General features: G+C 56.3%; 2 protein-coding genes across 2 annotated transcripts in view; one reads left to right on the top strand and one right to left on the bottom strand.

Moving 5' to 3' along the window:
- The window catches only part of BACE1 (beta-secretase 1), a 7480-nt gene extending 1827 nt beyond the window's left edge, over positions 1-5653 (bottom strand). The window contains exons 1-9 of the mRNA XM_029962074.1: positions 5393-5653; positions 2013-2101; positions 1625-1841; positions 1303-1440; positions 1078-1212; positions 839-940; positions 558-707; positions 283-454; positions 4-201 (exon numbers count right to left, since the gene is read on the bottom strand). Of these exons, the coding sequence (XP_029817934.1) occupies positions 4-201; positions 283-454; positions 558-707; positions 839-940; positions 1078-1212; positions 1303-1440; positions 1625-1841; positions 2013-2101; positions 5393-5572 (1381 nt within the window). The 5' untranslated portion in view covers positions 5573-5653. The remainder of the gene's footprint in view (positions 1-3; positions 202-282; positions 455-557; positions 708-838; positions 941-1077; positions 1213-1302; positions 1441-1624; positions 1842-2012; positions 2102-5392) is intronic.
- A 1070-nt stretch (positions 5654-6723) lies between these two features.
- The window catches only part of CEP164 (centrosomal protein 164), a 31700-nt gene continuing 21626 nt past the window's right edge, over positions 6724-16797 (top strand). Inside the window, exons 1-7 of the mRNA XM_025895770.2 lie at positions 6724-6871; positions 7942-8046; positions 8355-8466; positions 9100-9319; positions 10894-11046; positions 12056-12187; positions 12545-12622. Coding sequence (XP_025751555.1) covers positions 7953-8046; positions 8355-8466; positions 9100-9319; positions 10894-11046; positions 12056-12187; positions 12545-12622 — 789 coding nt within the window. The 5' untranslated portion in view covers positions 6724-6871; positions 7942-7952. The remainder of the gene's footprint in view (positions 6872-7941; positions 8047-8354; positions 8467-9099; positions 9320-10893; positions 11047-12055; positions 12188-12544; positions 12623-16797) is intronic.

Genomic DNA, 16797 nt, shown 5'->3' with positions numbered 1-16797 from the left:
GGCGCAGGCAGCGGAAGCAGCGCCACTGGAACACCATGAGGCAGAGGGGCAGCATGAAGAGGGCGCAGATGGCCGCCATGACGTAGGCGATGGTCATCAGGGTGGACTCGTCCGTCTGCGGGATGTTGTAGCCGCAGTCCTCCATGTTGGAGTGCAGGTGGGGCCCGTCCACCGCCGCCGTCCGGAACTCGTCGTGCACTGCTGGGGGAAGGCAGGGCTCTGGCTACTGCACTCCCACAGCCCCTCTGCCCTGCTCTGCCTCCCTCCAGGCCCAGTGCTCACCGTGGCAGGCGCTGACAGCGAAGCCGATGCGCTTGCGGGCGCGGTCGAAGACCACGTAGAAGCCCTCCATGATCACGGCGCCCATGACGGTGCCAGTGGAGGACTGGGAGATGGCAAACTTGTAGCAGTCATCCTGAGAGGTGGCCACGTCCTCCACCGGGCGCAGATATTGCTGCAGGGAGAGAGGTGCCGTCAGGAAAGGGGGCAGGGAGGCAGCTGTGCCCACCCAGTGTGGTCCTGCTGCTCCAGCCCACTCTGGCTGGGCCAACGTTCACCTGGGGCAGGATGGTGATCCGGAAGGACTGGTTGGTGGCCTCCCCCATCAGGTAGAGGGACAGGACCGGGAAGATGTGCCAGGGGGTGGTGCCGACCTGCCAGCAAACCAGCTGCTCCCCCAGCCAGAAGCCGTCTGGGAACTTCTCCGTCTGCCAGAGGGAAAGAGGAGGTGAGTGGAGCCAAGTTGGGCAGGCAGCAGAGATGCCAGGCTGGTAAGGGGCAGCTGTGCTGCCCACGGGCCTGGGGATGTGCCCGTGGGGAAGAGAGGGGTTTCACTGACCGAAGATGCTGTTTTGATGGATTTCACTGCAGCCTCAAACACCTTCTTTGGCAGCCTGAGGTTGGTGGTCCCACTGTCCACGATGCTCTTGTCGTAGTTGTACTGGGGGCAGAAGAGGAGGGGTGACCCAGGTGCAGGACCCCAGCCCCGCTCCCCTCCCGACCCCTCCAACCAGTAGCAGGTCCCTCCAGTGCCATGGCCCAGCTGAGCCCGGCGGGGGTGCCCTGGGGCCCCCTCACCTCTTTGCAGTCCATGTTCAGGTCCTGACCGTTGACCTCCAGCTTGACAATGATGACCTCGTAGTACCACTCCTTGCGGATGGGGGTGTACCAGATGTCCCCCACGTACAGCGAGCGGTCGATGCCACCGATGATCTGCAGCGGGGACACAAAGGCGCTGCCACCACGCGCCACCAGAGCCCCGTGGGAGCCCCTGGCAGCCTCCCCTGCCTGCAGAGCCCTCACCATGCTGCCTCCCACCGAGGCCACGGCCTCCGTCTCGTTGGGCGAGAAGCCCGTCCCACACAGCTGCAGGGAGAAGATGTTGGGCACCCGTGTCTGCTTCACCAGGGAGTCGAAGAAGGGCTCCAGGCTGTCGTCAGGCTGGTGGGAGGAGAAAGCAGAGGCAGGTCAGGGATGCGTCAGTGCTGTCCCTTCTCCAGGGGCTCTCCGTGCCCAGGGAGCTCCCCTCACTGGGATTGCTGTGCCCCAGGGGACAAACAGAGCCGAGGGAAGAGGCAGCTGAAGCCTGCTCGTGCTCACATCTGCTGGCAGGGCCAGGACTCACCCGGGCAATCTCGGCGTACGCCAGCCCCAGGATCCCTTCCCAGTTGGAGCCATTGATGAAGAATTTGTCTGACTCCGTGATGGCAGCGATGTTGGCTCTGACGGTGACGTTGGGGCCGTGGGGGATGGTGACCAGGTCAGTGCCCAGTTCCCCTTCCCACTTGCCCTGGGTGTAGGGCACATACACCCCCTTCCGCAGGTCGCGGTAGGTGCTGGACCTGCAAAGGCATCAAAGGGACGAGTAAGACTGGAAGGGGCCGTGTGGATCCTGCTATTCCAGAGGCCAGTTGGTACTTGGCAGGGCCTGGCCAGACCCCCAGCAAGAAGGGGCAGTGTGCCACTGTGGGGCTGGGACAGTGGCTCTGCTCTGTGTCCCCCCACATACTCACAGCTGCCGCTGGTAGTATCTCCGGAGGAAGGGGTGTGGTGCAGCTCCCACAGCAAAGTTACTGCTCCCTGTGTCCACCAGGATGTTCAGCTGGGGAAGAGAGACAGGGAGGTACATGAGTGCAGTGGGACTCTCTCTTGCTGTGCCCAGAGAGGAGAGAAGAAGGTGGTGGAGAAGGAGGCAGCGACATCAGGGCGTTGGACAACAAGCAAACACTGTCCAGCACCATGAAAACAGAGCATGAGCTCCTCGCTCAGCACGGCCTGGCCTCAGCCCCCCAGTCCACGGGATTTGGGAAGCACCTGGCAGGTGTCATGGGTCTGAAGAGCAGCAGCAAGACAGGATGCATAGGCTCCCCTTGCCAGGAAAGCTGATTTGCTGGCAGAGCTGGTGGGAAGGATTGCTGCGCCCGCTAATCACCACCCATATGCCGAGCCCTGCTCCCGATTCATTCCTGCCTGTGCGGGATTACCAGGTTTGGCAAACATCCCACCGGCAGGGCTGGGAGCAGGCCAGCTGGATCCTGCCCCCAGCTGACCCCTGCCTGTGGCCCCTGCGGGGAGCAGGGTGGGACTGCCAGGGTGGAATTGCCAGGGCAGGATTGCTGGAGTGGGATTGCTGGAGCGGGATTGCTGGGGTGGGAATGGGGCTCCAAGCCCTGCAGGGCAGCAGTGCCTGGGGTGAGCCCTGACCCCAGCCCCGGGGGCTGCTTCACAGCACCACCCCAGCCAGCACTGCCAGGGCTTGGGCCCTTAATCTGTGGAGTCAGAGGGCAGAGAAGGAGGTTAATGCGCTTGTGCTAATCGCAGGAGTGCTGGGCTGCAGCTGCTGAGTGTTCTCCACGGCCACCTGACAAGGGCTGCCATGTCCTGGGTGCCCTGTGCCCCAGCCCTGCTGCCTTGCACTGGGGGACGGCCTCTGCTGGCCAGCTTCCTGCCATGGGTAAAGATCAGAGCAGCACATTTGCACCTCCAATATCCACCCTGGGTGAGTGCCAGCTCAGCACCTGCTGCACAGCCCGACCTTCCCCTGGCAACCGGCACCTGCGCTGCTCCCAGGGCTGTTCCCAGTTCTGTGGGTGGGTCACCAGGGGCCACCCACTCCACAGAGCTCATCTCTCATCCCTAGGGCACCCAGAGGAGACATGTTTCCCTGGAGAAAGACCTGCTGAGCTGATGCTACAGGGAGAGAAGGAAGCGAGGAGGGGGTTTTGCTCTCGCAGGCTCCATCCTGCTGACAGGGTCACGCACAGGACCCACGTGGAGAGGACCCAGATCCTTGAGACTCAGCCCAGCCATCCATTCGGGCCAGGACACAGCACGTGAACTGGTGAGGCCAGGACATGTGTGACAGGGATGCTGTCTGAAACCTGTCCCTGGAAGTGACAGCCCCTCCAGGGCACCTCAGCAGCAGCACTGGCTCTGTGCCACGCGTGTCCTAGTGCTCAGTGCCGCTCCTGGGGACTAAGCCTGTGCCATCTGTCCCAAAACACCAGCTCTCCATGCTTGTCTCACCCCTCTTCCCTCTGTGTTTATGAATCAGCCCGTCCTGGGGAGCCAGGGAAACCAACATGCTTGGGCACACAGAGTGTGTGAGCAATCGGCTGCTGACGGTGACTTGGCAGTGCAGCACAGCTCAGAACCAAAATTAAAGCACAAGAGGATACAGAAACTCCCCTGTCAGCACCAGGAAGGTGAAAGGAAAGCTGAGGAGATGGATCACCATCTCCCTGCTGTATGTGACCCTTTGGGAAGGATGCACGCACCCCTCGGGACAAATATGCCCCTGATTTCCTGCGAAGGCACAGCCAAACTCTTTCATATGAATCTTTTAATTCCGTTGCAACGCCTGGAGGGATTTTGCTCCAGCACACACACACACACACACACATTTGGAAGCAATCCAAGGCTGGAAGATGCTGCCCAAAAGGGCGACTGGCTCCGGAATGCACGAGTGCCTGGGAACAGGTGGTTAGCACGGAAATTATCTGGCAGCTGCGACACGTGGCAGGCAGGAGATGATGAAATCACATTTAAAACTAGATTTCAGAAATAATCTCCTCCCTTTTTTTCCCCCTAAATGCACCCTGCCAGAGCAGAGAATAAATCCCAGGCACACAGGGACAACACGACACCGCTCCCAGAGATCCGATTTTCGTGGTGGTGACATTATTCTCCTGTCCACGGCTCACGTCTCGCTCACATGGCTCTCCCCCACCACACACACAGGGCACAGCCAGCTCGTGGGGAAAAGCCAGTCTTTATTTCAGAGCCTGTGTGGGCACTGGGTGTTTTGGCAGCACCCAAAAAGTGGCGGTGGCAGGCACAAGGGAACGTGGCCCCGTGCTGGGAGGAGTGCAGAGCCTCGAGTGCTGGGCTGGCCTGCTCCCTGAGCCTGACTAGCTGCTGGTACCAGTGGGGATCAGTAGGGGCACAAAGGGATTTGGCAGCAGGAGCCTCCACGATGTCACCCATAAAAGCAGGGAGGAGCTGCTCTCCCCGTGCTGTGTGACCTGCCCATCAGCACCCATCCTGTCCCCAGCACGAAGGCACACGGTGCCACAACGTGAGCTGGGCAGCGCAGCTCCAGGACGTGAGGGATGCTGACAGAAAGATGGAGAAGGAGCAGAAGCTGGTGATGCACCAGCTCCCTTTCCAGCCAGACCACCCCATTTTCCTACCCTTTGCCTCTCCATGCTGCCCCGACTCCTGTGCAGTGACAGAGATCTGCAGACTCCTGTGCACGAGATCCCCGGGAAAACAAAGCTCCGGAGGATTTCTGGAGAATTTGCCCGGGTCGGGAGCGGCACACGGACCCGGGCAGCAGCTGCGCCAGGCGCTGCGCCGGGAGGAACGTGCCAAGCACGGCTTGGCCGTGGCTTCTTTCGCGCACTGGCTTGTGCCCGCTCCAGGCGGGCGCGGGGCTGTGCACCCCACATCCCTCGCTGCCCACACACGGCGACTGCCGGAGTGGCAGCAAGCTTTGGCTCGGGAGAGGGGATGGATGGAAGAAGGGAGGGAGGGATGGAAGGGGGAAGGGATGGATGGAGGGATGCAGCCCCGCACGCAGAAGCACACGCAGCACCCGCTGCCTCTCCCCGGAGTGCCCGGGCAGCCCGGGAGAGCTGGGGTGACCTTCGGCGGGCGCCTGCGGCCAGTGTTCACCAAAAGGCAGCAGGAAAAGCATCACCCGAGCGATGAGGAGCGACGGGAAGCGCGGGCTGTGCAGCGAGAGCCGCGCAGCCATGGTGGCACCCGCAGAGCCTCCGCTCTGCGACCCCGGAGGGGGACTCGCAGCCCCCCGGGGCGCGGGGAATGCAGAGGGATGCGGGAGATGCGGGGGATGCGAGAGATGCGGGGGATCCATCCCCTCCCACCTCACCTTCTGCGGGGGGCTGCCCACCGTCATCTCCACGTAGTACCCCTGCCCGGACTTGCCCCGCAGAGTTCGATCATCTCCACGAAGCTGCGGCGCGCCTCGGGGCTCGGGCGTCCAGCGGCGCCGGCGCTGCCGGCAGCCCGACGGCGGGCCCGCTCCGCCCCGCAGCGGCAAGGCCGGCATGCGCGGCGGGGGCCGGGAGCGGCGCGCACGGCCCCAGCCACAGCAGCAGGCAGCAGCCAGGGCCAGGCCGGGGCGCCATTGCCGCGGGGGAGCCCCTCGGGGGGACGCGGGTCAGCGGGCCCGCAGCGCCCCGCGTCGGCGGGGCGGCCGCGCCGGGGCGGCGGGCGGCGCGGCGGCGGGCGGGCATGGCGGCGCGGCAACCCGCCCCCGGAAAGCCCCCCGCCGGCGGAAGCGCATGCCGCGGGAGACCCGCCCTGGCCTCCCCAGCCGGCCGCCGTCCTCTCCCGGCCCCTCTCCCCGTGCCGTCCCGCTCCCTCCGGTCCCGTGTCCCGGTTCCCGGTTCCCGGCGCGGATGCGCCGCGGGCGGTACCCACGCGTCGCCACTGGGCAAACCGCAACGCTTGCCCTTCCGGCGGCCCAAGCCTCGGTGACGTCATGCGTCCCTCCTCCCCGCGGCCAATTCGGTGGCCGAGCATCCCCCCAGCGGCCAATGGCGCCGGGCGCCGGGGGCGGGGCCCAGTTCAAGCGGCCGCGGCTGCTCCCCGCGCTCCGGCAACAGGCGGCGGCCCCGGAGGCGGGTCCGGGGCTACGCGTGAGCGGGACGGGGCTACCGGACCCAGGGCGGTCCCGGCCCCGGGAGGCTTCCCTCGGAAGGGACGGCTGCGGGAGCGGTCCTACCCTCCCGCCGCACGTGGGGTCTGCCGGCTCCCGGCGGTCGCGTGTGCGCCGTCGTGACTTGGGTGGAAAGGGCTTTCTCTTTGCTTTTATTTTATGCTTTATTAGTCAAAGCTGTTTCTCCTCCTCGCCAGCTGCGCGTCTCCCGTGGCTCCAGGCTGCACGGGCTACACTAGCTTTGAATTTCGCTTTGCATAGAAGCAGGGAACGGTTTTGTGGCTTGGCAGGGATCCGCTCATCCAGTTTCACCCCCTGCCGTGGTTATGGGCACTTTCCGCTATCCCAGGTTGCTCCAAGCCCCGTCCAACCTGGCCTTGGGCACTTCTAGGGATGGGGCAGCCACAGCTTCTCTGGGCAACCTGTGCCCGGGCTTCGCTAGTCTCACAGGGGAGAATTCCTCCTAATATCTCATTTAAATCCCTCCTCTTTTAGTTTAAAACTGTTCTCCCTTGTCCCCATCTATTATAGGTGCCCGTCAGGCACTGAAAGGCGGCAGGAAGTTCTCCCCGGGTGCGCCGAGGCAGCGTCTCCAAGAGAAGAGTGAGCCATCCAGCGCTAATTCCGGGGATGGAAAATGGGGCTGAGTTAGAGCTGGGACAGGAAAACGCGAACGGAGGGCCCTGAGTGAGTTGCTCACATCCAAATGCTCTAACTGGGGACGTTTGCAGGGTGGGGGGTGGGTGTGTGAGCCCCGTGATGCTGTTTTGCTTCAGGCGTGTCCCGAGGATATCTTTGCCTGGAAACTGCCAGGATTAGTTGCTGCTTCTGAGACTTGTTTTACATAAGAGTTATAAATACGGAGTGGGCTGAGGACAGAGGGAGGTGAAGAGGGCAGCGACGGCTGGTTACAGGCAGTGGGTGGTGATCCTGCTCTGGGCAGTCATCACTGGGGTGTTAATGCTGCCCAGACCCCTGGCTGGTACTGCAACCCCCTGGGTCTCGTGAGTATAGCAGAGGAATGCTTTGTGCATTGAGAACTTGGGGGTTTTTAGGCTGAAAGGTTTGACCTTGTATTTGAGCAGCAGGTCACAGTCCCCTCTGTGCTGGCACTGGCATCTGGCCCCACACACAGTGGTGGGAGGCTCGTGCTGGCCAAAGGTGGCCATGCAGAGCCACAGCTGGGGACGTTTGGGGTGAGGCAATTAAAGTCCAAGTGCCTAAACCTGTGCTGGATGGGTTGCAAGGGCCCAGCTGTGCTGTGGTCTACGAGTTAAATAACGAAGCAATGGGCTACAGGTGGGATGTGTTAAATTACGACCCTTTTACAGCTTCTGGAGTGTTCTCTGAGGAGGTGGGAGAGGTGAAGGTAAGTAGGGAGAAGCTGCCTTGTCCCTGGGCAGTGCTGATCCAGCCCTGAGACTTCTCTCAAAGCTGAGCTCTGGGAAAGCTGCTTGCTTTCTCTTCCTTCCCTTTCTCCTTTCAGCTTATTTTTTTTTTGCCTGGTTAAAAAGTGCCTGAAGCAAATGTTCATCTCCTCTGTAGAAACTCGGAGGCCTGGGGGATCTGATTATAACTTTGTGCTGCTTCAGCCCTGCTCCTTGTTTCCACAGCCCCTGGAAGTGTGTGTGGAAGCTCTTTGGTTTGGTTTTGCTGCGTGTGCTGCAGGTGGAAGGGCTCTGCCATGTGCTGGGGGACAGGGAACCTTTGCTTCTGAGGGCAGTCGTGACTTTGTGTTGCTTCCTTCTCGCCCCCAGGTGTGGGAGCCATGGAGAGGGGACTCGTGGCAGGGGCCGTGCGCATCGGGACCCAGCTCATTCTGGAAGAAGATTACAACGATTCCTACGTTCCTGATGAGCAAGGTGAGTGCTGCCTGTCCTCCTGGGAGCTGGGAGAAGGGATTCAGGCACACAGGTCACTTCTAGGTGTATTCAGAGAGTGGGAACTGGGGAGGGTGTGGGTGGAGAGGGTAAAATATGTGGAATTTTGCAGAAGAGAGGGCTGAAAAATGAGCTCTTTGTTTGCTATGGACACACAGGACCGTGCTGGTGGCTTTGAGCAGCTTTGGTTTGGATTTTCCAGTGTGCTCCCTGCTATAGCTGGGAGGGTGGCTGTACTGTGTGGTGGCTGGTGTAGACTGTCTTCACAGAGTCCTCTCGTGTTTTCCTAGAAATCCGGAACTTTGCACCGATAATCGGGATTGACCCCGAGAAGGAGTCAGAGCTGCTGTGGCTGGCCAGGGAGTGCCTGGTGGCCCCGTTACCCCCTGACTGGAAGCCCTGGTGAGACTCTGGCTGCAGCTGTCCTGGGTGGTTCCCAGTCACAGGACAAGGGGGAATGGCTTCAAACTGACAGAGAGGAGGTTTAGGTTGGATATCAGGGAAAAATTCTTCCCTGTGAGGGTGGGGAGGCCCTGGCACAGGGAAGCAGCTGTGGCTGCCCCATCCCTGGAAGTGTCCAAGGCCAGGTTTGATGGAGGTCTGAGCAACCTGGTGTAGTGGAGGGTGTCCCTGCCCATGGCAGGAGGGAGGATGTTTAAGGTCCTTTCCAACCCAAACCAGTCTATGATTCCTGGTCTTTCCTGTCCTTCCCCTCTGTGTGCTGCCCTGGCATTCTGGTGGTGAGGAGGAGGGATATTTTACCACAGTATTTTACTTCCTGTGGCTGAGGGAGCTCAGGGCTTTTTGGGGTGGCAGAAGAAGGGGGAGAAAACTGTTGGGGAAGCTTGATAAGGTCATGAGCATCCTAGGAGGGGCTGCTTCCCCACACTGATGTATTCTTGGCCTCTTGGAGGCTTCATGCTCCTCTTCCCTGAGCTCCAGGTGGTCAGGCCACCCAGCAAGGAGATGTTCTGGCCTGTGCAGCTGTGTTTTTATGTGCCCTTCCATCTTTTCCCGCTGGTTTTTGCCGTGCAGCCAAGACACCACTGGTGATGTGTATTACTTCAACTTTGCAACGGGCCAGTCCATGTGGGAGCACCCCTGTGATGAGCAGTACAGGGAGCTGGTGGTCCGGGAGAGGGAGAAGCTGCTGGCACAGGGCAGCCTGAGGAAGGAGAAGAAAGAGAAGAAGCAGAAGAAAGAAAAGAAAGAGAAGAAGGACAAGAAGGAGAAGCAGTCGCTGAAGCAAACCCCTGTGAGTAGACTCTGCTTGTGGTGCTTCTGGGGAGGGCTGGGCAGAGGGGACACAAAGGGCTTTCTGAACTCAAACCCAGGTGATGGGCAGTAAATCAAGTGAATTCAAAATCACCTTTAATTTGGGCTATAAGGCTCTTTGTAGTAAGCACACTGTGAAGTTGGTCTTTTCCCTGGAGGTCCTGCAGTCTAAACTGAGGGGGAATGGCTTATTCAGCTCTTTGCAGCTTAGTTTTGATTGCTGAATCCCAGGGTGAGTTGGTTAAGGTGATATAAGACACCACAAGTTGCAGTCAGCTCTCCTTCACCCGTGGCCAGCACCTTGAGAAATGGACTCTATTCCCTCTTAAATGGAAGAAAAATGGGAGAAAGTTTGAGCTGCCTCTTCCACACGGGAGGAGGAGCATTCCCAGTAGTTACTGGCCCGTGGCTTTGCAGGTCTGAGCACAGTTGGGTGGCTGTACCTGTGTCTTAGGACACTGAAGTGACTTACAGGTGTGATGGAACCCATCTGTAATTGTAATTTTCTCCTTCCTCTGGGAATAGCTCAACCATTTTGCTCAGTTTTGCCCAAACTTTTCCCTCTGTTGCCTACCACAGGTCCTGCCTTTACCTGGGGAGGACATTCCAGGTTGTTTTGTCTTTGTCCATAAGTAATGGCCTCAATTTAATAAGAACTTACCCAATCTCTTGTTCTGAAGACAAAAATGAACTGAAAGGTCACTGTGTGTAGCATTAATGGATTGCTGTGCTCTGCTGGTGCCCAGCTGTGGCTCCACTGAGTTACCAGTTCAGGTTTCTCATTACCAGTGTGGTAGTTCTCAGGCAGCTGATAAGAACTATAAATAACAGATAAACTGTAGATTATCCCAAAAGTTTTAATTAGCCTGATGGAAGCACATTTGTCTCTGCTGAAGGACAGTGAACATTCTCTGTTCTGTACGTGTGGTTAGTGGCCATCTGTAGAAAATAATTAGTTTAAGCCCAGAGTGTGATTTATTCTGTTACCATTGCTGTGGTGATGACATCCCCCTGTCCCCATCCATCAGTGAATTAACTCTGATTTCAGTCTGGAATCCTGTGTAGGCACAGGGACTGTGGTTTCTGAAAACACACCTGCTCTGCTGAAGCACCAGCCCTTGGTTGTAGTGCTGTGCCACAGGGAAAACCCTGGAGTGCCACAAGTAAAACCCTGGCATACATGTGCTTCTGGTTTAACCTGTGCTGGGTGAGACTCCTGGGATGGGGAATTCCACGCTGTCCAACAGGATGGTCACATTTCTGGGTGATGATAACTTGGGGTGTGAGCTCAGAGGTGAGGATGTGGGATGGCTCCCAGGGCTCCTGCTGCCCTCTGAAAGAAAGGAGCATTCTGGTCCCATTCAGATGGGTCTTTTGGAAGGCAAAATATTCGAATAAATCAAAGTGTGTTTCCTCCCCTGTCCCGTGTGCTGGTGGCTGTGGGGCCCCAGGCAGGTTTTCAGCTGGGCTTGCACAGGGGAGCCCCTCCTCCCTTTCCAAAGGGAGCTGCTCACCTTTGCTCTCCTGTCAGCGAGTCCCCTCTCTGTATTCCAGCCCCTGGGCCCCCACCTGGCCCCCATCCAGCTGCCCCTGGGGCCCCTCTCTCCTCTCCGTGGCCTCGCTCCGTCTCAGCCCCTCGTCCTCCGTGGCTCCCCGAGCGTGGGCAGCGTGGTGGACTCCGACCTGATGGCCAGGGAAGGAACTCAGGTGAGGCTCCCTCTTCCCTGGAAGGCACACTGCAGAGGCTCACGGGGTGGGGACACTTAGAAGCTTAAATGGCAGTATTTGTGATCTTCTGCTGGCTTTGAAAGGCAGCTTTTTAGCAGACAGCAGTATTTCTTTTCTTCTATTTCTAGGGAGCCCAGTGCTAAATTAGTGCTGAGCTTTCTTCTGCTATGTTTAGCAGATTTAAAGAAGGAATTGTTTCAATTACTGTGGGGGGAAACAAAATCTATTCAGTTTGTTTTAGCAGAACTTTGGTGGGCAAGTGAAGCGTGGTGAACAATACAGATAATACAGTCTAATAAACAATACTTTCACTCATCTATTTGAGAATAAAAAATTTAAAAGAACAGTTTTCCTGATAAATGTAAGACTTACAGTCATGTCAAATGATTATTTATAGAAACTGACCTTTGAGTCAATGAAACAAACCTGTTAAGTGGTAAGAAATTGATCTTTTAAAGGAAAGCAAAGCAAAATGTGTGCAAAACACACAAATAATCACCTTTACAAATAAACAAACCTGTTAAGTGGTAAGAAATTGATCTTTTAAAGGAAAGCAAAGCAAAATGTGTGCAAAACACACAAATAATCACCTTTACAAATAAACAAACCTGTTAAGTGGTGGGAAATTGATCTTTTAATGGTAAGTGAAGCAATATATGTGGGAAACATACAAATCAACACCTTCACTAAAGGTTTTCTCGCTGAATTAAGTCTTGTCACTGGTGATATCAAATATTTTATTGTGGTCTTGCCTGAATCAGTGTTCAGAGGCACAGGAGGGTTTCAGATGTGCCCCTCTAGGACAGGAGCCTCTTTGGCCTCATTAGGAACATCTCTCCCAGCTGGACATGGCTCTGGCAGCACGAGGGTGGCAGTGAAGTCCTGAGCTCCTGCCCAGATTCCAGCAGCTGCCCAGGGTCTCAGTGGGTTTCCATCTTCCCTTTCCTGTCATCTGTCCTCTCTCTTCCCTTTCTGCTGGCCTGCACAGCTTGCAGAGATCTGTAAGCCCACTGGGCACACCAGGAACCTGCTGGGCTTGCTCTGTGACGACGAGAAGATTTCCTTGGACACGGCGGCTCTGGATAAATGGAGGAACGAGGAGGACGACAGTGAAAATGAGGTAGTTTGTGTGCCTTGGCTCTCGGTGTGTGTGACAGTAAGCAGAGTGCACGAAGCCTCATGATGCTCCCCTGGTAATGGCTGCTTGACTGTGGCTGTTCCATTTTCCTCTTGGCTTTGATTTGTGCTGCATTTTCCCTGTGCTGTTCGGTGGCCAGAAAACATCTAAAACCTGTTTTCACATTGTAATCCCCCCAAATCAACACCTACCATGGTGCAATTCCAAAATGAGCTGGCTGTAGGTGTATTGCCATGGCTCTGCTGCCTTGTTTCACTGCTGAGGAAGCCTCAGTTCTTCCCCTGGGATCGCAGAGGGCAGGACTCAGTTTCGACCATCTCCTTCTTTTAACGCTTTTAGAGTTTCCGTGGGACATCAGGACTGCTAAAAAACCTGTACTTGGATGTGGACGCCCTGGGAGGCAGCTTTGACTTTGAGGTAAGAGCAGGGGTGATGGGATGGGCAGGTGAACCTGCCCTGCTGGGAGAGGAGCTGAGGCACTGCCAGCACCCAGGCAACGAGGGTGCAGGAATGGTGCCAGAGGGACAAGATTCTTGTGTCACTTAGGAACGACCTGGAACAGGCTGAAGGACAGGAAGGCACAGCCTCGGGGCTGGGGGGGTGTGAGAATCCAGAGGTGGCCCACAGGGAGCAGTGGGGTGGGTGCTGAAGGCAGGTTTTGTGTTTGGAGGAGGATGGTTGTGGTTTGGTAGCTGGGAGTTGAGGAGACATCTTTGCACTTTGTTTCACTCCAAAGGAGAGAAAAGTAAAGCCATGTAGGTGACCCAGGCAAGGTGGAGACCTGCTCTTGCAGGGAACAGCAGGAAGAGGGTCTCGGGTCAGAGGTGCCACTGCACTTGCTGTGGGAGGAAGGCTCGAGGAGGAAGAGGCACACTTGGCTTCCATGTGTTTTTTGGCAGTGAGTGGAGGGAGAAGGCTCATTTTCAGCTGAAGTTGCAATGGTGGCACTGGGGAAAGGAGAAGGGAATGTCCTCTGGGAATGCTCTTGCACTGTCCCTCGGTCCCACAAGGACCTTAATGTGGGCTGCACGTGGCCACTTTTCTGTGGCGACACAAAACCTGTTTTCTTTCTTCTTGCACTGGGGATAAATCCCATGGCTGAGACACTGAGCATTCAGTGCACCCAGGGCCTTGTGCAGACACTGTGCTTTCCCTGTGCTCTGCCTTAGCCGGGATCAGGCTTAAGATGACAAGGGCACAATGGGAAGTGCGTTGTAAGCAGCTCTGCTGATTTGGCCCGACTGTTTGTGCTGACATTAATCCTTTCTCACCACTTTGAAAATCCTGTTCCAGTATCTGAAAGGCAAATTAATTTCTTTTAAAGTGTTTTAGAGTATTTGCCTTATCCTTTTCACAGCACACTAAAATTAAGCTGTAAAGTACTTTGCTGGAGAACCCATTCAAGGTGCTGGGCAGGATCTGTGAAGGCTTATGCTAAAGTGGATGTGACAAAGGGAGCCCTGACTCTCTCATCTCCAGACAACAAGCAGCCTGTGGGGGCCCAGTTCCTCACTGAAATGTTAATGTGTGCAGGAACAAAGAGCTGTCTTGGCATGTCAGTGCCCTGGGGATGGGGCTTCAGGAATCTATTATGGAATGGCAATTGCTGCCCAACAGCCAGGCTGTTAACCCAGATGGGTGATGTCCTAGTCCTGATAAGGTAGCAGTGCCCCACTGGAAAATAGAATTCTTTTGTAGTTCCATGAGATGGCAGTAGAAAAGCATTCCTGGGAGCTCAGACTGTTCCTGAGCCATCCTCCAGCTTCCTCACAAAACAGAGCCAAGGGTTTGTGTAGCAAGTCCTACAGGGGGAAGTCTAAGCAGCAGTGGGTGAATTAATGAAAAAACTGACTTCGTGTAGCCCGTGGTCAGGGTTGAGTGTCTGTATTCAAAGGAAATATGTGGTTTAAGTGACTTGCAGAGATGGGATGTTGGGTGAGTGGAGGCAGCATCGGAGTGTCTGGGAAGAGAGGGAGGAGAGGTGGATGTTCCCCCCTCAGTGGGTGTTTCTGGAGCAAGGAATGGGTTAACTGGGGCAAAGGCACTTAAAATGAAACCCAGGTCAGATGCTGGAGAACTTGGGGTGTGAGGTGTAGTCTGAATGTCCCCTTGGAAAGAGGGTCTCTCCCAGAGCTCAGTGTGCTCAGCTGCCTGTGGGGTCAGCTCTCCCTTGGACCTGCTTTCCTGCCTTCTGGCACCCTGAGTCCTCCCTGCAGGCATGGGAGACTCTTCCCTAAGATACAAAAGGGCTTGGGGATAATGCTGGAAGGGGCAAGAGGAGAAATAGGTCTGGCAGCACCTTTGGGTACCTGGGGAGAGTCCCGTGGCAGCAGAAACATCCCCTGTGGCAGTGCTGGCACCTTGGCATCAGTCTCTGGGTAAATGCTGGGAATCAAGGGAGTCCTTTGTGTTGGGAAATTACCATTCCTGACTTCTTTACTAGCTGGAGGGTGAAAGGGAGCTGCCTCTGCACATGAACATGGAGCAGTAGAGCTGGTGTGTTCCCGCAGGGATGTAGTGCAGGAAGCAGTGCTGCTGCTTCCCAGGAAACACATCCCTGGGATACCAGCACAGGGCTGACTGGTGGGGGGGGAGGAATGGCTGCTGGGTGTGTAGCCTTGCTGTCCCCTGTGCTGGGGGAGTGTGGAGACACAGCTCACAGGGAGTCTGGAGCTGGGAAGAGTGTCACAGTGTGTGACTCTCCCAGCTTGGAAAGGTGGCTTGGGCACTTCTGCAAGTGGCTGTGTCACCCCCCCCTTCAGGAGAACAGCGAGGCAGAGCAGGAGAACCCCAGCAGCCCGTTGGCTGATGGTGCTGATCCCCCTGGAGCTGCTCCCCAGCACCCCGGGAGTCCTGTGGAGGATGCTGGCAGCCTGGCAGAGGTGATGGTGGCTCTGGCATCTCCCTCCTGCTTGCACAGTGTCACTGAGCTTTTGCATGCAGTAGGTAGCTTCTAGTGTTGTGGTTGCATCTGGTGGCTGCTTGTCTTGTTTCTTTTGCTGGTTAAAGTGTTATGTGCATGGAGAGAGGTGTAAACGTAAAATCCAAGGGCAAACACTGCCCAGATATGAGTTGTGGCATTCCTAACCCCCTCTCTGTGCCTGAGAACAGCCTGGAATCAGGGAGCAGGAAGGGAACACATCACCCTTCAAAGTTATTCTCCATGCAGTATGAGATTTGTTTCCCAATTTTTCCTTTTAAAGGTAGAAAAAATGTGACATTTGTTGTCCTCTCACGTTCAGCATGGTAAAGTGCAAGGGTGGCAGGTCATCCTTCTTTCTAAGTTGAGTTGGACTGAGTTTTGGTGGGTGCTGTTTATCCTGATTGTTCACTTCTGGATCACTTATCTTTCCCAAACCTGGTCCTGTTGGTATCAATGTGCTTTTCTCCAGACTTATGGCAATCACTGGGAGTAATGGTTTGACAGACAGGAATTTCCCATCATTTAGTGCCACTCAGTGCACATAAAACATGTTACAGCTTGTGAAAAGATCAGTGAAAGCCAATTATGACCCAACTGACTTGTCCCAGCTCTGAAATCCATAGAAAATCCATAGTCTGTTGCAGGAGGAAAACCTCCCTCCTCTTCTTCCACCTATGTCTCTGGCTGGCACAGTTCCCTCTTCTGGAGAGTTGCATTTGTGATCATCAAGGTGTAACATTAACAAAAGCTTTTGTCTATAACTGCTCTTAAAATAGGATTCTGCCAGCTAAAGAAATTATTCTGGGATATTTTAGTAACTGAAGTGAACTTGCCTGGAGAGAAACCCTGTTGTGTGCACAGTATTAGTGCTACACTGCTCTGTTCTGTTGTGCCTGTGCACTTTTCAAGCATCAAAATCCAGCTTGGTCTCATGTGGGATATCCTGGATGCTGTCAGGTCTCCTGGTGGGGTGTCCTCAGGAGAACTCTAAAGCAAGTCTGTCCAAGAGGAGCCTACCTTTCCAGCCACCCTAATCCCCAGATAAAAGGAAGTACCATGAGAACTCCTCCACTGGAGCAGCCCTAAAGAAATGGCCCTTGCACACCTTTCTCTGGGTTCTGGTGTCACCGAGGCCTTCCCAGGTGGTGACTCTGGGGACCTCTGCCAGCCAGGCACTGCTCTGCACAGGGAGTTACAGGTGAGGCTCAGAACTGCAGGGTTTTCGGGAAGGGATTGGATTTCCCTGGCCTCTCCAGCCGTGATGGATGGCTCCCCTGGCCCCAAGGAGAAGGTCTCACAGACAAATGGCACACCAGGGAGCGTGCCCCAGCTCCGGGCCTGGAGCTGCCTGCGTTCCAGCAGCACTGGGATAAAAATACCCCGTTAAATGTGCGCTGGGTGTCCGGGACGTGCCGCGCGCGGGGTGAGGGGACGTTTGATGAGACACCATGGCATTAATAAAACAGTGAGGAAGTGGGACCTGCGAGCAGGGCTGTTTGCATGCTGATGAGGGAACCTTCTCCTGCTCCCTCCTGGCTATTCCGCTCTCCACAGTGGGGGTTGTGGCGTCCCCACTGCTGGGAGAGGCAGTGGAGCCTTTGGGTGACTAGGCTTTAATTTGGGGTTGCTTTTTTCCCCAGACTGGTGGGTTCTGCCATCTCTCAGCCTC

The sequence above is a fragment of the Manacus vitellinus genome, unplaced genomic scaffold (genome assembly GCF_001715985.3).
Source record: "Manacus vitellinus isolate BGI_N305 unplaced genomic scaffold, ASM171598v3 scaffold_41_pilon, whole genome shotgun sequence".
Taxonomy (NCBI): domain Eukaryota; kingdom Metazoa; phylum Chordata; class Aves; order Passeriformes; family Pipridae; genus Manacus; species Manacus vitellinus.
The sequence above is the reverse complement of the archived record's forward strand: the minus strand, read 5'-3'. Positions and strand labels throughout refer to the sequence as shown.